At 43.3% G+C, this 18,532-nt stretch overlaps 1 protein-coding gene across 1 annotated transcript in view; it reads right to left on the bottom strand.

Moving 5' to 3' along the window:
* PPM1H (protein phosphatase, Mg2+/Mn2+ dependent 1H) overlaps positions 1 to 18,532 on the bottom strand; it is a 136,199-nt gene that overhangs the window by 52,220 nt on the left and 65,447 nt on the right. Inside the window, exon 3 of the mRNA XM_032181136.1 lies at positions 5,747 to 6,091. Within this exon, the coding sequence (XP_032037027.1) occupies positions 5,747 to 6,091 (345 nt within the window). The remainder of the gene's footprint in view (positions 1 to 5,746; positions 6,092 to 18,532) is intronic.

The raw sequence follows: 18,532 nt of genomic DNA on the forward strand, positions 1-18,532 counted from the left end.
TTGTTTCCTGCAAATTTCCAGAGAGGGAGGTGACCGGGGGGCAGGAGTGGTGGGGTTGCTCGGCAGTGCTCGGCTGCTGTCCCGAGCGAGCTGGGCAGGGAGGGCTCCCATTTCTAATAGCGCCTGTCACAAATAATGCTATTCCTGACGTGCACGCAGCCTGATCCCATTTGTGCCATGGGGCGGGCGGCGGGGACAGCAAGAGATGTGCAGCGCTACCCGAGGAGGCCATCGCCCGCTGCGCACGGGAACTGCACTGCACGCTGCTTCCCTGCAGGCAGCCGGCTTTGCTGCAGCTCTTGCAAGTCCATTCAAGGATGGATTGTTGGGGGGGGGGGGGGAAAGCTGTTGTTATTGGGTTGGTTGTTTGCTTTTTTGGTGCTGAGGACCAGGAGGAAAACACCTCAAAGCTAAAATCAAATCTTGCAGCGCCTTTGGTCACAGACATGGGCTGCTTGCAAATGCCACTTTATCTAATCTGGCCATAGAGAAGCTGATTTTTCCTCCCCGTGGTTCCTATATATTTTTAAATTAAGCTGAAAAGAACAGTTCAAAGGAAGCAGACGTTTCTAACCATCAAAATAATTTAAACTTACAAATACTACAGTGGATTTTCCAGGCACTGCCAGGAATTTTAAAATACCTTCATCTCTGCTGCTCAGGGTATCCTCTGAGACCTTGAAACAAAGTACAATTCCTCACCTGGCTTCAGCCCTGTCACACGTACACTTCACAAGTGCTAGGATACCTAAATTAAAATTTATTTCTTTCAATAAGCAGAACTCAGAAGCATTTATTATGAGAGGGAAGATGGATAATCCTTAGGGCCTCATTCGTAGAGTTTCCTTGACTTAAACTAGATCTGTGTACTGAAGGAGAAGGTTTCCTGCATATCAACAAAATTTGAGGGAAAAAGGTAAAACAAAATAAAGCCCACGACTGCCACTAACTCATTCTGATGTAGAGATATTGGCTTTTAATGAAATACTTTGTAACAGTGCTTCTTGGAAAGTAGTACAGCACAAAGAGGGGCAGAAACTCAAGAACTCCCTGAAGCCCTTAGAGGTGTAAAGGGGCTCATTCCAGACAAAGCCTAAGCACATGCAAAGCTTTCCTAATTTCCCACCTGCAGAAAGATTTCAGAGCAACTTTTTTTTTTCTTTTTTTTTTTTTTTTTCCCCCTCCCCTCTTTTCTGGAGGATGCAACTTATCTCTACACAGCAATCTGCTTGCTGGGGAAGAGCTGAGCAAAACTGAGCTGAATCAAATGATGCCTTGCTCAGTCCAAGGGGCAGCACGTGGCACACTCCCAGACCCCGATGGAGCTGGAAAACTTCACTCACCAAGTAGAAATCAGATATGAACTGCAGGCTGGAGAACAAAGGACGAAGAAATAGAGAGTTCATTAGTAGCTGGGACAACACCCCTCTTTTAGCTATGAAATTGTTTAAAATAAAAAAAATTCTGTATCCTCTGTGCAAAAGGCAATCATTTAGTGCCAAGGAAGCAGATAATTTAATCTGTGCTCTGCTCCTCTTTTTAGGGAGGGGAGCAGTTAGGAGCAGGGTGCCCTCGGGGTTGCCTCATACCTGGCCCCCCAGGGGATGGCACAAAGGGGAGGATGGAGCCAAGCCTCCAGAGGACACTGAAGTGCTGTGAGGTGTGTTTCCAGAGGGTGATGGAGAACTGTGGTCACTGCTCTGCTGATTACAGAAGCAGCCTGAGGGTGCAGTGTGAGCCCTGGGACAGACCATCGCCACTGCCTGGACCACTCAGGGGGTCATCCTAAGTGAAGGTGCATCCTGCAGCTCAGACCTGAGCTTCCCAGAGCAAAAGCACTGGTTCATCATGCTACTTCACAATCTCTTGAAAAAAAAAAAAAAAAAAAAAAAAAAAAGGAAGATTACGCCATGAAGCCCGTATGGTTTGCTCAGTCGGAGGCTCACAGCGGCTTGCTCGTGCCACCTCGTGGAGAGCTGGTGGAGGGGCTCGGGTGTCTGCGAGCACAGTATGGGCCGGTGGTCTGGGGGTGCTGTGGGACCCCCCTTTTTCTTTCCCCCTTCTTCCAGCAGCATGTGTTGGACACAGCTGATGCAGGCTCGCACATGCAGGCTGCTGGCGTGCTGCAGAGGCGAGGGGAGAGAGTAAGAAAGCTGCAAACGTGGTGGTGCAGAAAGCAAGTGCCAGCCCTATCTGGTGCCAAATTAAATTTGGCATCTTGAAAACAGAGGTAGGTAAACTCATCAAATCGCAGTACCAGCATTTCAGCTAGTTATTACACTGCAATAACTACTAACAAAACTACTTGTCATCTACATACATCCTCACTGTAGGTCCTCCAGGACCTTCATCTTGCTAGGACAGCAAGGAGCTTTACTCCCTGCACAGAGCCTATATAATGGCTGTTAAAAAATAAAAATAAAAGACCACGTTTCAGAGGGCAAAAAGTCAAAATTAACTCCTTAAATTGCTTTAGCTCTATCAAAAACGCATCAAAAAGCCTGTACCACCGTTGCAAGCTTCCCTACTTCTATTTCCTATTCGTATTTGGCTATTTAACCAGACGATTTTTTTCCAAAAGAAAACCATACAACATATGCTGCTCTCAAGATTGGTGCCATTTTCATTTGAAGCATTTTCTAAAAGCATCTGTCTAGATTTCACGTGAGTCAATCACATTTCAATAAAGAAGAAAAAGCATGGACTTGGAAGCATGGACACAGAAAAAGAATAAACACAAACATACACCTTCTGATAAATCATGCACCCCAGTTCTGTGCCGTTTTTTCCTGTCCAAAATTAAATAGGGTTCAGTGTGAAATACATGCCTTCTCTCACAAGACTAAAATAGATTTAAAAAACTGCACTCCAACATACAAGGTTAAATTCAGGGAAGGGATTATAGTTTGATGCTTCTATCTAGAACTGAAGAGCACTTGCAAGTACCCTCCTGGTTCCTAAAACTGAATCTCTAAATGCATATCTCAACACCCAAGAGATGATTATTACAGGATTTGATTTACTACACCTTCAGAAGTTGAGCTAATTTATTTCCACTTAACTGAAGTAATTGTGGTCACTGACAGTTACTGACACTGAGAATTATCGTTATTATTATTATTTTAAACAGGAGAGTAAATTACCAGCAAACACCTCACAGCAACTTGCTAATCTCAGTTTCAACACAGAGAACACTATCTAGAAGTACTTCAAAAAGTGGAAATCTTAATTGCTTAGATTTCCAAGTTAGGCAATAACTTAGTGTGTAGCAGCTTCCCGCAGTGTTTTGGTGCACCTAGCTGTAAGATGAGCACTGTCCAAAAGAAAATCACACCTGACAAAGAAAAATAATTTTAAAAAGCCATTTGATATAAATCAATTGCATTTTGTTTGTTACTCAAGGCCAGAAGAGGGAGAGCTTAACTAGAATTCATAAGGACATCAGGGAAAAAAGCAGTGGCATGCAGAAAAAATCTCCCAGGAAAAGGGGACAAAACCCTCACTAGACCAACCTGGCAGGCTGGACTGTTACTTAATAAAGAATTAAATAAACAAAAAAGGAACAAGATCTACCCAGCATTTGTGTTGGGTTCAAAGGGTTCCTTTGCAGTGCTAGGTTTTTCAGGAAACAATAGCGAGAAGCCTGCCTACGTGTCCAGGAACATGAGCTTTCCCCAAGTGCCAGGTAAAATGATACACCCTGCTGGCGCTGAGCCCCTGGAAATGATGCAAGTCTCCGCTGCACTGAACTAACTCAACAACATCCATGATGTTCCAATACAAAACAGGACCAGATAAACAATGTACTATGGAGGAGAGGCCCAAAGCCTGCTAAGAGTATAAACAAGCAGGAAGTTAGGGAGAAGTGGGATGAAGACAAATCATTGCAGGTACAGCTGAGACTGAGTAGTACTGACCTTATGAACACAGACATTCGTGCAAAAGAAAATGGTCCTTTGCCTAACCTGACTGTGATTACAAGACACCACCTAGAGTTTGAAGTATATATAATTATCTAATGCTTTTCTTAATCTGACTTTTTTATAAGACTTCCTTTTAAGTAAAAGATAATGCCAGGGTTGTATTGCATTGTGAGAGCCACAGTTGGAGTCAAAGTAAAAGGGGGATTTAAGGTACCTGACCAAAGGCACAGGGAGGAAAATGAGATACTCTGGACTTCAGTTTAGAAAAAGGGAGGACAGATTACTATGGTCTGTATGTGGAATACCCAGCCATCACATCTGTAATAAATTATCCAGGGTTTCTAAATTTCTACTGTATTACAGCTTTTCCACTGCTCAAGGAAAAATGCTGTAAGAAAAATCCCTGGCTAGGGTATGGTGGGCAGGCAGCTCTTTCTGAAGGGGGCACGCTAAACTGGCAGGAGGTTTTCACGTCTTCCTCTTTCCTTTCAGCTAGCAGAAACTTAGCTCAGTAGCTGCAGTGCACTCATCTGCTCACGTGCCCCACACTGTCTGATGCCAAAACCTTGGCTGTGGGTCTCACTCCTGCACATACTCACCTAAAAGTTGGATGATGCTGTCCAGAGCCAGTTGGAGGATGTGTTTCCCTGCACATCCCTGGCAATCCAGCAAGATAACTGCTATTCAGAATTCAAAGTGAAACACCACTTTGTAATAACAACTGCAGTCTCTAATTAGATGCATGTACTAAACAAAATTCACATATGTCAGGAAAAGCTATGATTGAATCCTGCCTTTGTACTTCTTTCCAGACAACAAATAAAACCTCTGGGAGATGCTCATTAGTTCAAAAACCTTCTGCTCAAAAAAGAGGCAGAGAGAGAGAGAGAGAGAAAGAAGACATCTCCCAAGACCTTATCCCACGTGTACTTGCTGGCAGACCAAGCCTCTACTCTGACTGACAGGAATTATTTTTAAGACTGTGAAGAACTGAGGGGGAAAGTGCATAGCAGTTATATCAATTACAAAAGCTCAAAGAGAAAACACAGCCTTCCATGGGGAAATTGGAGGATATTCTGTTTGCACAGGGTCATGATTTCTTCTCAGATATCCTTGCTGTACACGAGTCAAAGTGGGTGGTAAGAACTTACTTCATGCCCCACTCACCCACTCCCAGCCAACCTCACCCAAGAGCTGAACACACTCTCTCCCCACAGACACTGCCTTATGAGCAACCCCAGTGAACTGCAGGTCATCAGGTCAAGGAAATTGGCTCTCATCCATGTCCCTGATGTGATTTTAGGACTCATTTTTGTGCAGCTGTGGGCAATACATGCAAGCGTCTGCAGTGCAAGGGATGCTGAGGTGCCTTTGCTGCTGCTCCCATAGGGCAATGAGGCTTTCCAAGGCACATGTCCATATGTGTAGCCTGATGACAACAGCCAATGCTGAATGTGCTACTATGAGGCAACGCTAATTTTTAAGATTAGAAAGAAAGAAAAAAAAAAGGAAAGGTGAAAGAGAGAACAACAAACTTCTCAGAGTCTTTCTAGCAAAGTAAACCAATAATGATGTGGTCATGGCGCTACCTGGGATTTAGGATGTTGCTCCTGTTTGACTGCTAGCAAGCCTGGCAGCAGCTCTAACAAAGGGAGAGAAACAGTTCCGTGCCTCACAGAGATGTACCAGTTAAACTGTTGAGGCTCTTAAATACCATCCATGTATGAACAGGATTATTTAACTAGGGAAAAGAAATTGAAAAAAAAATCCCTTAAAGTTCATTTTATCCAGGCCATGTGGATAAAACCCAAAGACGCACGTACCATTTCCTTGAATGCACTTTCTATAGCCCCAATAACCAGGCACTCATGTGGGATCTTCTTCTCGGTGAAGAAGCGTGTTGGAGGTGTGCTGGGTGAGCCCGGGGCTCCCACGCCGCCACGCAGGGAGGCTGCCCGTGTCAGTGTCCTGCTGTTGGTGGCCGGGTTGTCAGGCTCCTCTCCCAGGCAGGTGGGTGGGAGGACGGCCATGTTCCTCAGGATATCCACGATCTCCTGCAGCTGTTCCAGGATATGGTGCTGCAGCAGTTTGGAAGCGACCACTGCTGCTCCTGAGCCAGCATGTCCATCAAACAGGGACCAGTAGTACAGGCTGATCCCATCTGGGTCCTGGGGAGATAGAAGGAGAAAAAAAAGAAAGGAAAAGAGTCAGTCACTGTCATGCAATCACAGGTGAGGTAAGTGACGGAGCAGCCCGTGGCACAGCAGCAGCAGGTAAAACACAGGCCACTTTCCTAGAGGTATCTTTCTACTGAAAAGGAAATAGTCCAGTGTGTTAGCACAACTCTTGCAGGGAAGAGACATGTATTTTTACCTATTTTTCAACCCCCTAAAAAAATACTAACAAAAAGGTTGAGGTTGCAATCTTTTTCACCTTACAGTCATCACAGAATGTCTTGAACAAACACAGCTGCCTCTGTGAGACTGCCTTCATCTCCTAATGACTGTGTAGAGGAGAAGTACTGGAGAGTCACATCTTTGATATGCGACGTACCACTGTGCTTAGCTAGTGCCACGGTGTGACCCCTTCCTCCGTAAGGCCCACCCATGCTGACAGAAGGTACAGCTCAGGCTTTTCCTGTCTGTGTCAGACTGGGAACCAGCACAGAGCTCCTCAAGGCTGGCGGACGCACGAGGTCTATCTGTACTCTTCATGTACTAGCATATACATTCACTACCTAAATATTCCCAGTCCCCCCAAAAGTTTCTTGTATGGTACTGGAGTTACACATTCTATGTATAAGTGTTTCAGGATGGCTCTCAGCATGATAGCACACTTTTAGATCTCACATCTTACCTCAGTTCCTAGCAGGCTGGTCAACACAGTTGCTCTCATACAGGCAGAGTAAGTATCTAAAAAAAGTAATTTTTTCTATGCATCATTAAGAATAAAGTATATGTGGTAATGTTATATATTTGTTCAGCAGTTTTTGATCAACGATGTGATTTTAAAATATTTCTTCACTTCTGCTCTACACCTGTCTATGTAAGTCATCTCCACTATTGCTCTGATTTGAGCAGAAATCATGTTCTCGTGGTGGCGTTCAGTATCACAAAGATAGGGCCCATTAACCCTGGCCTCAAAGTAGACCAAGTTCTCAGCAGCTCAGATCTGCCTGAAAAAGCACTAAGGAGTCATACCCTAGATAACTTCAACTCTTCTGGAAAATTCACCTCAACATCCTCAGGGAAACATTTAAGGACTAACAGTACCTGTCCTTGCATTATAGCATATTTGGCAGCAGCATCAGGAAAGGATATTTCCAGTCTCTCTTTCGCCCTGTTTCTTCTTAATCCTGCACCTTCTCCCAGCTTTGCTGAAATAACTGCTCATGGGGCTGCCTTGCAAGCCAGAAGGGAGTCAGCTAATAAAGATTTTGAAATAAATGATTTTGCAAGGGATGTGAATCAGGCAATACTGTTACAAAACACCAAATACTACAAAGGCATAACCTATATCTCAAAGCAGTCAAATAACTTAAAAATTATGTCTGAACTTTGTGCTGACTATGGTCTAATTTAGGATGACAGACGTCCTAGCAATAGCTCCACAGCTAAAATGCATATTTATTTCATTCACCCAAAACTGCTCCCTTACACAGCAGATCAGCATATAGTCTAGGCACCACCTGAATCTCCTCACCCCATGCACCCAAAGCACTGCTCATTTCAAAGCTGTGCACAGGGTTGTGAACCACAGCTCCTTTTACTTGTTGCTGTTCCAGCAGCTCCACAAAGGTGCCAAACACTGGCAGTAGGGCAGAGAAAGCAGGTTGGATTGGGAACACCATAAACTATCATTCACAAATCCAAAAGTAAATATTCATTGCTGACCTGAGTTACAAAATCTGAAACTTAATGCAAAATGCCTCCTTCACCGACAAGTATCTAGATCATCCCTACAAGTTCACGTTGTTCAAAGCTGCAGAATATTTGCCTAGGGGGACTCGAAAATTAAACCGATACTCACATTTTAAAGAAAAGGTACAGCATTGAAGAAGTTTCCAGGGTGCAGTGTAGCTGTGCTAACAAAATGTTCCCTAGGCCTCCAACCTGAGATGTTATCACACCGGGGGAACCTGGTGTGCTGACTCTAAGGAACAGCACGGAGCGCAGAGCGGTGTGGAGACACCGTGGCTGGGCTCTGTGACCAGGTGGGGTCCCGATTGTTCTTGTGCACACCGAGACCAACCAGCTGCCCTGAGCCAACCACCTGCCATGGCTTTGACAAAATGCTGTACTCCAGTGAACTTTGCTCATTATAATATCATTATAATGCCAAAACACACCTCCATCCCAAAAGCCACCCGCCTCCAAGGTGCGACCACCCCTCACAGAGCACGCGCTCTGAATTTCTCACAGCCTATTCCTTTAAATGAAAGGCAGAAAACTTTGCACCAATCATACCCAAGATATGCATGACTCAAACTCCACCTAAATGACAGAAAATAATATAAATTGGCTTAAGCGGAAGGGGATGTCAGGGAAGATACCATCACGAAGGATACCTTCTGACTTCTTGGATCAGTCGACGGGCTGAGCCTCTCTTCCCCCGCACTGGAACACCTCTGGGTAAGATTTGGACACTTGGTCACACCGAGTGCCTCCCTGGGAAACTTAGAAATCTTTATAAGGTCTTTGTGCTTTTTAATGTGTTAATAGCCACCCTGTGTTACTCATACTTCTGGCATTTGAGTGTGCTTTGCAGACAGTGAATTTTTATCACTGGCAAGCCAAAGAACCTGTGTACCTGTTGCTGTAATAAACTGCACTAGATCGCATTGTGACAGCTGTAGCTGTGACAGTTCTCATTGAACACGACCAAACTCTGAAAGTGGTGGTTCGTGGAACGTGACTCAAGTGAGGGTGTGCTGCATTACTTGTGAGTCCATCATCAGGGTAACTCGATACTCTGAACGCGGCAGGACTTGTAAGGACTAACTGGTCACCCCTTTAACGCAACAGAAAAATTGGCGTAATCAGAAGGATTGCCATGGATAAACTGCTGCAAAAATATGAATGTGCTCCTTCCCAGGTTGCGAGGGAATGGGCTCAAAATTTTTGGAAAGGAGGAGAGAAATTGGTAGAAAGCATTAAGCAGTGTCAGGCTGCACAAAAGATCGGAGTGGGAAAATGTAAAGGTGTAGTTTGTGAGGTGTTAGGAGCCGGTTTGTCTTCTGCTCAGCAAGGAGCTAAGGAAACTCCTGCTCCCAAACTAATTTCTGATGTGGAATACATGGCTTTGAAATCAGAAAATGAGGCGTTAAAGTCATCATTGGCCTCTGAAAGGGAGATGGGAAAAACATTAGGAATTAGTGTGGATAAACTTTTGAATGAGAATAATAAACTTTTGAATGAGAATAATCGTCTTAAACAATTACTGAATAAGTATAATCACCTGTTAAATAAAATAAAGCCTTCTGCTCCAGTTAAGCAGGTTCATAGATTAATGCATAGTGCAGACCCTGAAAGCTGGAATGGTGATTTTTGGTTTGACAGTGATAAGGAGGCCAAAAAGACTGCCAATTTTGAACCTCAATCGATTTCCATGAGACCTTCGGTTAAAACTGAGACCACCATTGATGATGGAGTTGAGATCCGCACTACAGTGCGAACGATCCCATGGTCACCAGCAGAGCTGATAAAAATACAGGAGAAGTTCTCAAGGCGGTCAGGAGAATCAGAAGTCAAGTATGTGTGGCGAGTTTCTCTTGAAGGAGGAGACCAAATTATGTTGAGTGAGGAAGAAGCAAGAGGCTTTTGGGGACCAGGAGTATTTTTAACCACCACACCAGGAGACCATAATTACTCCTTAACTGCACGAGCTGCATACTGGGCGGGGGGTATAGATCCTCAGGAGAGAGGGGAACCCCTGGAAATTAGAGCCACAAGCTATTCTGACCTGGCTGTCGCAGTACAGAAAGCAGCCTGCATTCAGGCAATATATGAAAGAGATGAATTTAGGAAATCCCCAATGTTGGCTCCTATCAACCCAGCCCGATTAACCCCTCTTATCCGTGGACTCCCTGACGGTCTTAAGATGTTTGTATCAAATACCCAGGGTCGCATACAAGCTGCTCGTAGGGATGGTGATCGTGGTCGTAGGCGAAATCCATACTCCCCCATTCCCACCTGGAGTGAATTTGTACAAGATATAGATAACTATGCACGCCGAATGGGCTGGATTAGTTTGTCCCATACTAAGCCCCCAGATCATTCCTGGCGAGCGCGCCAAACCCACACTCAAAACCCCAAATATCCCAACTTCAAAGAGACATTCAAACATCATAAAGAACGGACTGAGTGGTGGCGTACGGCCATGGCTTTGGGTGTACCCCGACCAATCTTGCGTGGTGTCTCTATGGAGGATCTCCGTATATTAGTCCAATCTCTGGTTAACAAAAATAATCCCAGTGAGGAGAGCTGCCTAACTGGAAAAGTCCCAGCCCACAAGGAAAGCAAACCTCCTGCACCAAGCCCACCTGACAAGGCAGAGTATCAACAACAATACTCCTATCCTCGGGGAAGGGAGCAAGCCACCCTGCTTGGCAGGTATTAGCAATTTAATGGCTCTCTGCTGAATACTCTTACCCTACCATTGCCTTCCCATTGGACCCCAAAATATTGGTAAACATTCTCATTGATACCTGAGCCCAAATGTCAGTAATTACCCATGAGACAGCACAAACCCTGGGCATAACACCTGGTCAATGCAGGGTTAAATTCACAGGAATCGACGATGTGGAAAAACAATGCCCCACTACAAAAATTTCATTCTGGCTGCCAGAAGAACAAAAATTAACCAGGGCAGAAGTGTTAGTCAGTGCTGCATATACTTATATAGATTGTTCAGGAAAAGTACACCAGATCTGCACCTGGTGGATTTCACCCTCTTTCTAACCCTGCCGGTTGAATACAACCGAGCACGTTTTCTTTCCTTTTGTGTTCACAGGAATCCCGAGTGAACTGCGTGTGGACAGCTGGAGAATGACAAATCAGCAGTTTGGATTGATAATGCTATGCTTTACCCTGACATTAATGCAATCCCCTTTGGTTCATAGCCAAAAAGACCCAGCATGGCCGTGGTCCCAAGCCCATGTTAAATACACTGGATTATGGGAACACTTGCCATCAGGGAAAACTTAAACTTAGCTACTGTGGCTGTGCATGGAGGTGAGGTGTTTCACCATGACATCTCATAACGACCCTTGGACCATGCATTGTCACGATACAGTGCAAGTGTTGCAACACTGCAACTCTTCAACTTAGCTGGTCTCTAAAAAGGATAGAGCTATAGTTGTGCATTAATATTTCATAAATCAACTCAAAATGTACCACCTTTTTGAGAACTGCATACACTGGCTGGATAGCATGGTTACACGGATGTTCTCTGAAAAAGTCTTGGCGCATGACACGGGATACAACTGGGTTATTGGGAACAGGATTAGGTATATTAAATAGCATTGATGCTGAGGTCCTAATGAGCTGAATAACTGCTACTACAGACGACCTAAGGAAATTGGAATGCATCCTTATCGGCCTTAGGAGCAAGTCAATGGCTTTTATCAGACATTTTACCCCATTGGGAACAAACTGAAGAAAATGATCATCAATTAATTGTAAATGCCCTTAGGAAAACCCAAGGTAATACTTCCCTTGCCTTGAGCTGCATCCAAGTGCAGTTATGGATACAGTCTGTAGCAGCAGCTATTATTAGAGAGGGAGAAGGAGGAACCTTATCCACTGAAATCTGAAAATTGATTTGGGATAATGCTTCAGAATTTGAAAAGGATTTTCAAGCATGGTGGCAATTAGTCAACTTTACCCATTATGCAGAAAGTGATAAAATATTGCCTTAATAAGCAATGCTACAGTATACAATGTATATCCAATCATTGCATTAGGACTCAGTCATCATGGAACTATACTTTATCCTAAGGAGCATAAAGTATGGGCCCATCAAAAGGGAGGAAAGTGGTAAACAATTTGGTAAACAATTGATGTAAATGCATGTATTGTGCAAGAACAAAAAGGCTTCATCTGTGAAAGTGACACGCTTGAAGCCCAAGACATTTGTTCTTGACACTGAACAAAACATTTGTCACTTTGAGATACACTCTAATGAAACCCCTGAAACTACTTGTATATATTGGGATAGGCTGTTTGCATGAGAACCCACTGTGATTCTATAGTCATAGATAATATTACTGTAAGTGCAAGTAATGACTCCAATGTTTGTGTCTGTAACTTTACCAAGATTCTAGGATGTGATTTTAGTTACTCAGCTCCTGTCACCTCTTAACAACTTATTACATCCAATTATGTTCTACTTCATGATCTGCTGTCTACTCCTATTGGAATGAACCTTACACTGGTGAAGAAATTACTGTTACATGAAGCTTTGAAGCAGTTGATGAAATGAGTTCGAGAAAATGGACAAAGGACTCTGATTATTGTCCATCATGATATAGAAGACATACATCGAGTGATGGAAAGAGGAAAGAAAGATGAAAAACACTGCTGCTGGGACACTTTGTTTGGATGGATGACAACTGACACAGGAATCTTCAACAAGATGCTTCACCCTGTTGTAGTTTTGTTAATACTCACTGCATTATGTTTTATGCTAAAAATTACTTTGTATGTTAAACTTTGTATTATCATACCTATGAGATATACATATACTCGATAATCCTCACCACAAGAACATATGTGATACACCCGATATATTCCAAATGTCGTGAAGCTTGAGTGACTATAGTCATGGGGTGGATTATGAGGATTAATACGCTAAGGTGACTTGAAAATTAAACCAATATTCATGTTTTAACAGGTACAGCATTGAAGAAGTTTCCAGGGTGCAGTGTAGCTGTGCTAACAAAATGTTCCCTAGGCCTCCAACCTGAGATGTTATCACACCGGGGGAACCTGATGTGCTGACTCTAAGGAACAGCACGGAGCGCAGAGCGGCGTGGAGACACCGCGGCTGGGCTCTGTGACTAGGTGGGGACCCGATTGTTCTTGTGCACACCAAGACCAGTCAGCTGCACATTTTCTGCCCTGAGCTAATTGCCTGTCCTGTTTCTGACAAAATGCTGTACTCCAGTGAACTTTGCTCATTATAATGCCAAAACATTATCATCCCAAAAGCCACCTGCCTCCAAGGTGCGACCACCCCTCACAGAGCACGCGCTCTGAATTTCTTGCAGCCTATTCCTTTAAATGAAAGCCAGAAAACTTTGCACCAATCGTACCCAAGATATGCATGACTAGAGTCACTCAAGCTCCACCTAAAAGACAGAAAATAATAAAAAATTGACTTAAGAGGGAGGAGATATCAGGGAAGATACCATCATGACTTCTGGGGTCAGTCGATGAGCTGAGTCTCTCTTCCCCCCAATTAGGACAACTCTGGGTAAGATTTGGACACTTGGTCACCCCAAATGCCTCCCTGGGAAACTCAGAAATCTCTATAGAGTCTTTGTGCTTTTTAATATGTTAATAGCCAGCCTGTGTTACTCATACTTCTGGCATTTGAGTGTGCTTTGCAGACAGTGAATTTTTATCACCGGCAAGCCAAAGAACCTGTGTACCTGTTGCTGTAATAAACCGCACTAGATTGCATTGAACCTAGTCATGACAGTTCTCAATGAACGTGACCATACTCTTTAAGTGTTGCTGTGGTGGTTCATGGAACGTGACTCGAGTGAGGGTGTGCCGCATTACGTGCGAGTCCAGCATCGGGGTAGCTTGGACTTATAATAGTTAATTTGTCACCCTTTTAATGCAACAAAAGTGCAAAAAGTTCATGGCTGAATAAACACAATTACTTAAAAGTCTATTTGAAATGCACTTTCAAAAGTCTCAATTATAAATATTATCCTTTTTATTATTATTATTTAAGATTCTGGCATTGTTGCTCTATGTACATTGTATCAACTGCGTGTAGTAAAGTTCAAAAGTATCCTCAACCATTTCATCAAGAGTATAGTCACCTATACAAGGGAGCTCCTCTAAGCCTGAATTCTACCAAGAAAAGAAATTCAGCAACCTATTGTGCACACCATTCATTTCGTTATTGAAATGCTGAGAAATGGGAGGATTGTCTTGCAGTACTGGATTACCCACCACAGTAAGCATTATACAGGAAACATCCTATAGTTGTAGGGGGAAAAAAACAAGTGTACACAGCTCTGAATGCAGCTCCATATCCAGTCCCACCCACTTGCCTGGTTTGGTGAATTCACCAGAAACATTATATGAATTTTTACCCCTGAGGGCATGTAAGCTGGCACAACTGCCAGACTCTTGGCTCAGAATCACTGAAAGTCCACACAACTGCTGGCTGTAAAGTTCTGCATTAAGCCATTTTTAACAGATAACAGGATTACTGACCAAAAAATCTGTTTGCAAAAATAGTTTGCTATTCATGCAAAATGTGAAGTAGTTTGCCAGCAGAAACAAGTGTCCCAAACTGGTAGTATAAAACTAGAAACTGAAACCATTTATTCAGAATGGCAACACTGCCTCCTGGGAGTTGGTGGTCAAGTTGCTTCTGCTCCCATTCCTCTCTTAGGGTTTGGTTCCCTGGCCAAAATCCCTCTTTTATGATGCACCACAGATAATGTTTCCACTGTTTTTATCTTCATACCATTTGTAAGGTGCAAGTCCTTCACAGACGTGCTGCCATTGGTGATGAGGTGTGTGTACACATAAAGGCATTATATCTTGTCCTGGTTTCAGCTAGGATTGAGTTAACTTTCCTCCTAGTAGCTGGTAGAGTGCTCTGTTTTGGATTTAGAATGAGAATAATGTTGATATCACACTTGTGTTTTAATTGTTGCAGAGCAGTGCTTACACCAAGCCAAGGACTTTTTGGCTTCTCATTCTGTACTGCCAGCGGACAGGCTGAGGGTGCAGCAGGAGCTGGGAGGGGACAGACCCAGAACAGCTGACCCAAATTGGCCAAAGGGCCATCCATCCCATCTGACAGCACACTGAGCAATTAATACGGGGGGCTGGCTGGGGTGGGGTTCTCGCTGCTTGGGAATAGGCTGGGCATCGGTCAGCAGGTGGTGAGCAATTGCATTGTGCATCACTTGTTTTCTACATATTAGTAGTAGTAGTACTATTATCATTATTATTTTCCTTTCTTTTCTGTCCTAATAAATTGTCTTTATCTCAACCCACAGGCTTCATTTTTTTTGATTCTCTCCCCCATCCCAGAGAGGGAATGGGGAGGGTGAGCGAACAGCTGTGTGGTGCTTGCCTGCCGGCCGGGTTAAACTACAACATATCTCTAACTCTATTTGAAATAGAAATACCTTTACCTTCCACCTAGAGGATTTGAATTTTGATAGTGCCCCCCACCCCAGACAATTTCTTTCAGAAAGCTACAATTAAAAGCTAGTCACTAAAAATAAATTATTGAATCTTCCAAAGCAAGCCCCTGAAGTCTGTATTAGAGCTGTTCAGAAAATAAAGCAGAACACTTAAAGTAATTCATTCTTTACTAACACAACAGTCATTTACGATTAGCATTTGCAAAGAGGTGTTCACACCAAGCTACACTTTATTCCATTCCTGCTCTGTTCTCTCAGCTCAGTTCTTGTGGCTGCAGTCACCTCACTTCACGTGCAAGTTTTCTGACAGTGTCCCCGCCACTCAACACACAGCAAATGGCCATGATGACAGCAAAGCTACCTCACCACCTGATTCAGGAGTAGAGCTAAAGTCTCTGTTGCTGGAAAAGCCTAGTCAGAGCCAGTGCAGCTCTTTGTTTCACTAAGCAGTGTTGTCTTGAACAAGAAAACCTTCAAGGCAGAGAGAAGTTTCCAAGCAGAAATGTCCAGACGCCAAATACCAGGACACAGATGGGAAACTTACTGTCTTCCGCTCACCTGCTCATGCCTTATGCCCCTTGTTCCTCGGTCTCCTGCACACTACTTTGTCATCCCTCACACCAGAGGGAAGAGGAGTGCAAACCTGGAGCTCCTTTACCTCACCATCAACCTTGAAACAGCACTACAGTGAACGTGGTAAATCAGGAACACAGATTTTTGCAGCAGGGATGAAAGACCCTGCTCCAAAGACCACCTCTTGAGCTCTGCTCCAGTCAAACCCCTCATCTTCTCCAGAGGAGGTAAGTTTTCTTCCTCTTACCCACAGCTGTGCCAACCCTGCCACTGTAGCCTCTGGTGTGCACGGGCCAGATGTGATGCTCCAGTACTTACTGGATACTAGACTAGACTTAGTAGTAAACCAAGGTGGCAAAGACCATAAAGTTTTAAACAGATCCAAACAACAGGCCATGACAAAAAGAGAAATTGAAATGTTACCACTTGTTTCCTGTAAGCCACTGGAAAGCACGCGTTAGCACAGAAAAGCTCATGTGGGCCCAAGCTGCAGTCTCAAGCTGTCATTGATATGAACATGGCATGGTCTTATCAGCTCTGGTAGTTCCTGTGTACTTCACCTAACTTTAAAACAAGACAGTGTTGCTACCAGCTCAGCTAAGTTCAGACATCCATAATGCACATCTCTAAGACAGTTCCCTAGATTCCCCTTATAACCAGTGGAGGAAAAAAAACACCCTGCACTTTCACACTATCCTCATCTTATTCCAAAGTAGACTTATTTTTTCTTATATTCTGTAGAAATAGCCCAGATAACTGAGAGGTATGTATTATAAAGTTATGGGAGATGACTACCACAACATTTCTCTTATACACACATTCCTTATGAGATGCTCTACTGCCTTAACTTCAACTGGGATCTGCAGGCACTACAGTAACAAATATTAGTCTCCACAAACTTGTATATATTCCTGCAAAGCCTGATTAACTTTTGAACTAGCAAAGAGAATAACCATTAATAACCTATTAGCTATCTAAATAAGAAGGCAGAAATAAACTCATTTTCCCCCCTCCTGAGAATAAAAACAGCTCTGCTTGAAAAAAATTGAATTATCCAAAACCCACGCCTATTTACAGAGAATTAAATATACAGTGCAAATAAGGCAGAAACTTGGAGAACAAACAAGAGCTGGCAATCAGGGCGGCCAGATGAGACAAAAGGCACAAGAAGATCCTCACTTTTCGTCCACACTGAGACGCCTTCTGTAGCCACCATGCTATTACCCATTTTGGTGTGCAGATGCAGGGCTGTTCTCCATCTCTCGTTTGGGGAGCTTGAACTTCCTCCTAACACAAAGGTATTATCATTCTTCAACATCTCAGAGACATCCATTTCTGCTAGCTCTGGTGTTATTCTGTCTTTCAGTCATGATACTCCATTCATTCATTCAACTGGACAAAGCCCTCAATTGGGAGTATGGTAAGTCAACACACCCTGATTTTAGATTTTCCTTCGTTCAGATTGAACAGCATTCTAAATAGCTACAAGACACATCAGGAGAAAACAGATCCTTCACTGCAGTGACCTTACAATTCGTTTCCAGTATGCACTAGGAAATTTAATAAGCTTCAGACTCTACATCTGCTGACCCTGCGCTCAGGTACATGCAACAGTCTCCTGGGTTTTGTAATTGTAAAACTTAATTAAGACATGCAAAGTTTTGGGTCAAGCAATGGATGAGAAATCATGACAGCAAACGCGTATGTACAAATAACTGGAGGTTGGTTATAGTAAAAAGCGGGCAGTTTTAGAAATATATAGCAATCAATTTCAGACATATTTTTCAGGTAAGCTAGATGGTGGTTCTGCATTGTAAACTTGAGCTTTTTTATGCAACTAATTCTAAACAGGCAAACGAATCATGTTGCTATTCAAGATTTGTTCTCAGAAAAAAAAAAAAAACAATCAAAAAAAACAACCACAATCCACCCTACTACTATTGCACCAAATAAGTGCAGATACAAATGCAATGGAGCAAGACTTGGGTTCAGATAAAATCAGAATTGGGTGAGCAGCTGCCATCCCATCCACAGAGGAAAGCCTCCTCGTGGCACTGATGGTGTGTTCAGCTACATATGGTAGACAAACAGGCTTGTGTCATATAAAACAAGTACTCCTTCCCATCTTTGTGACACAGAGAAAAATACAGCACTATTAATTATGTATCTCCATGGTACGATGACAATTAATAATGCATCACATTAAGTCCTGTCACCTGACCGTCACTATGACAAGACCCTGGCATACGACTCCCATTTCACTCACTGATGGTAACTGAAGAAATCTTTTTTTTTTTTTTTTCCCCTTTGGACAAGTACTCAGTAAATCACTTCTCTCATCCCTTCTTCCTCCAAAACTTCTATGAAGTGCTTCACTACTCAGGGATGATTTCAGATCATGCATTACAGGGATGTCCCCAGAAGGCATTTACAGAATTCAGCCCCTGGCTTTCTTACTGAACACTTGCTGAGATGATATCACAACATCCACCAGAGTGCCTCAAGCCTGTATTTCTGCATCCTTTTGATACAGAATAGTTGCATCCTCATCATGTTCAGCACTGACTCAGATACTCTTTAAAAAATATTTGCTTCCAACGCTAAAAATGTTATGTGAGGGCAAAATACAATATTA

Source organism: Aythya fuligula, chromosome 1 (assembly GCF_009819795.1).
Source record: "Aythya fuligula isolate bAytFul2 chromosome 1, bAytFul2.pri, whole genome shotgun sequence".
NCBI lineage: Eukaryota > Metazoa > Chordata > Aves > Anseriformes > Anatidae > Aythya > Aythya fuligula.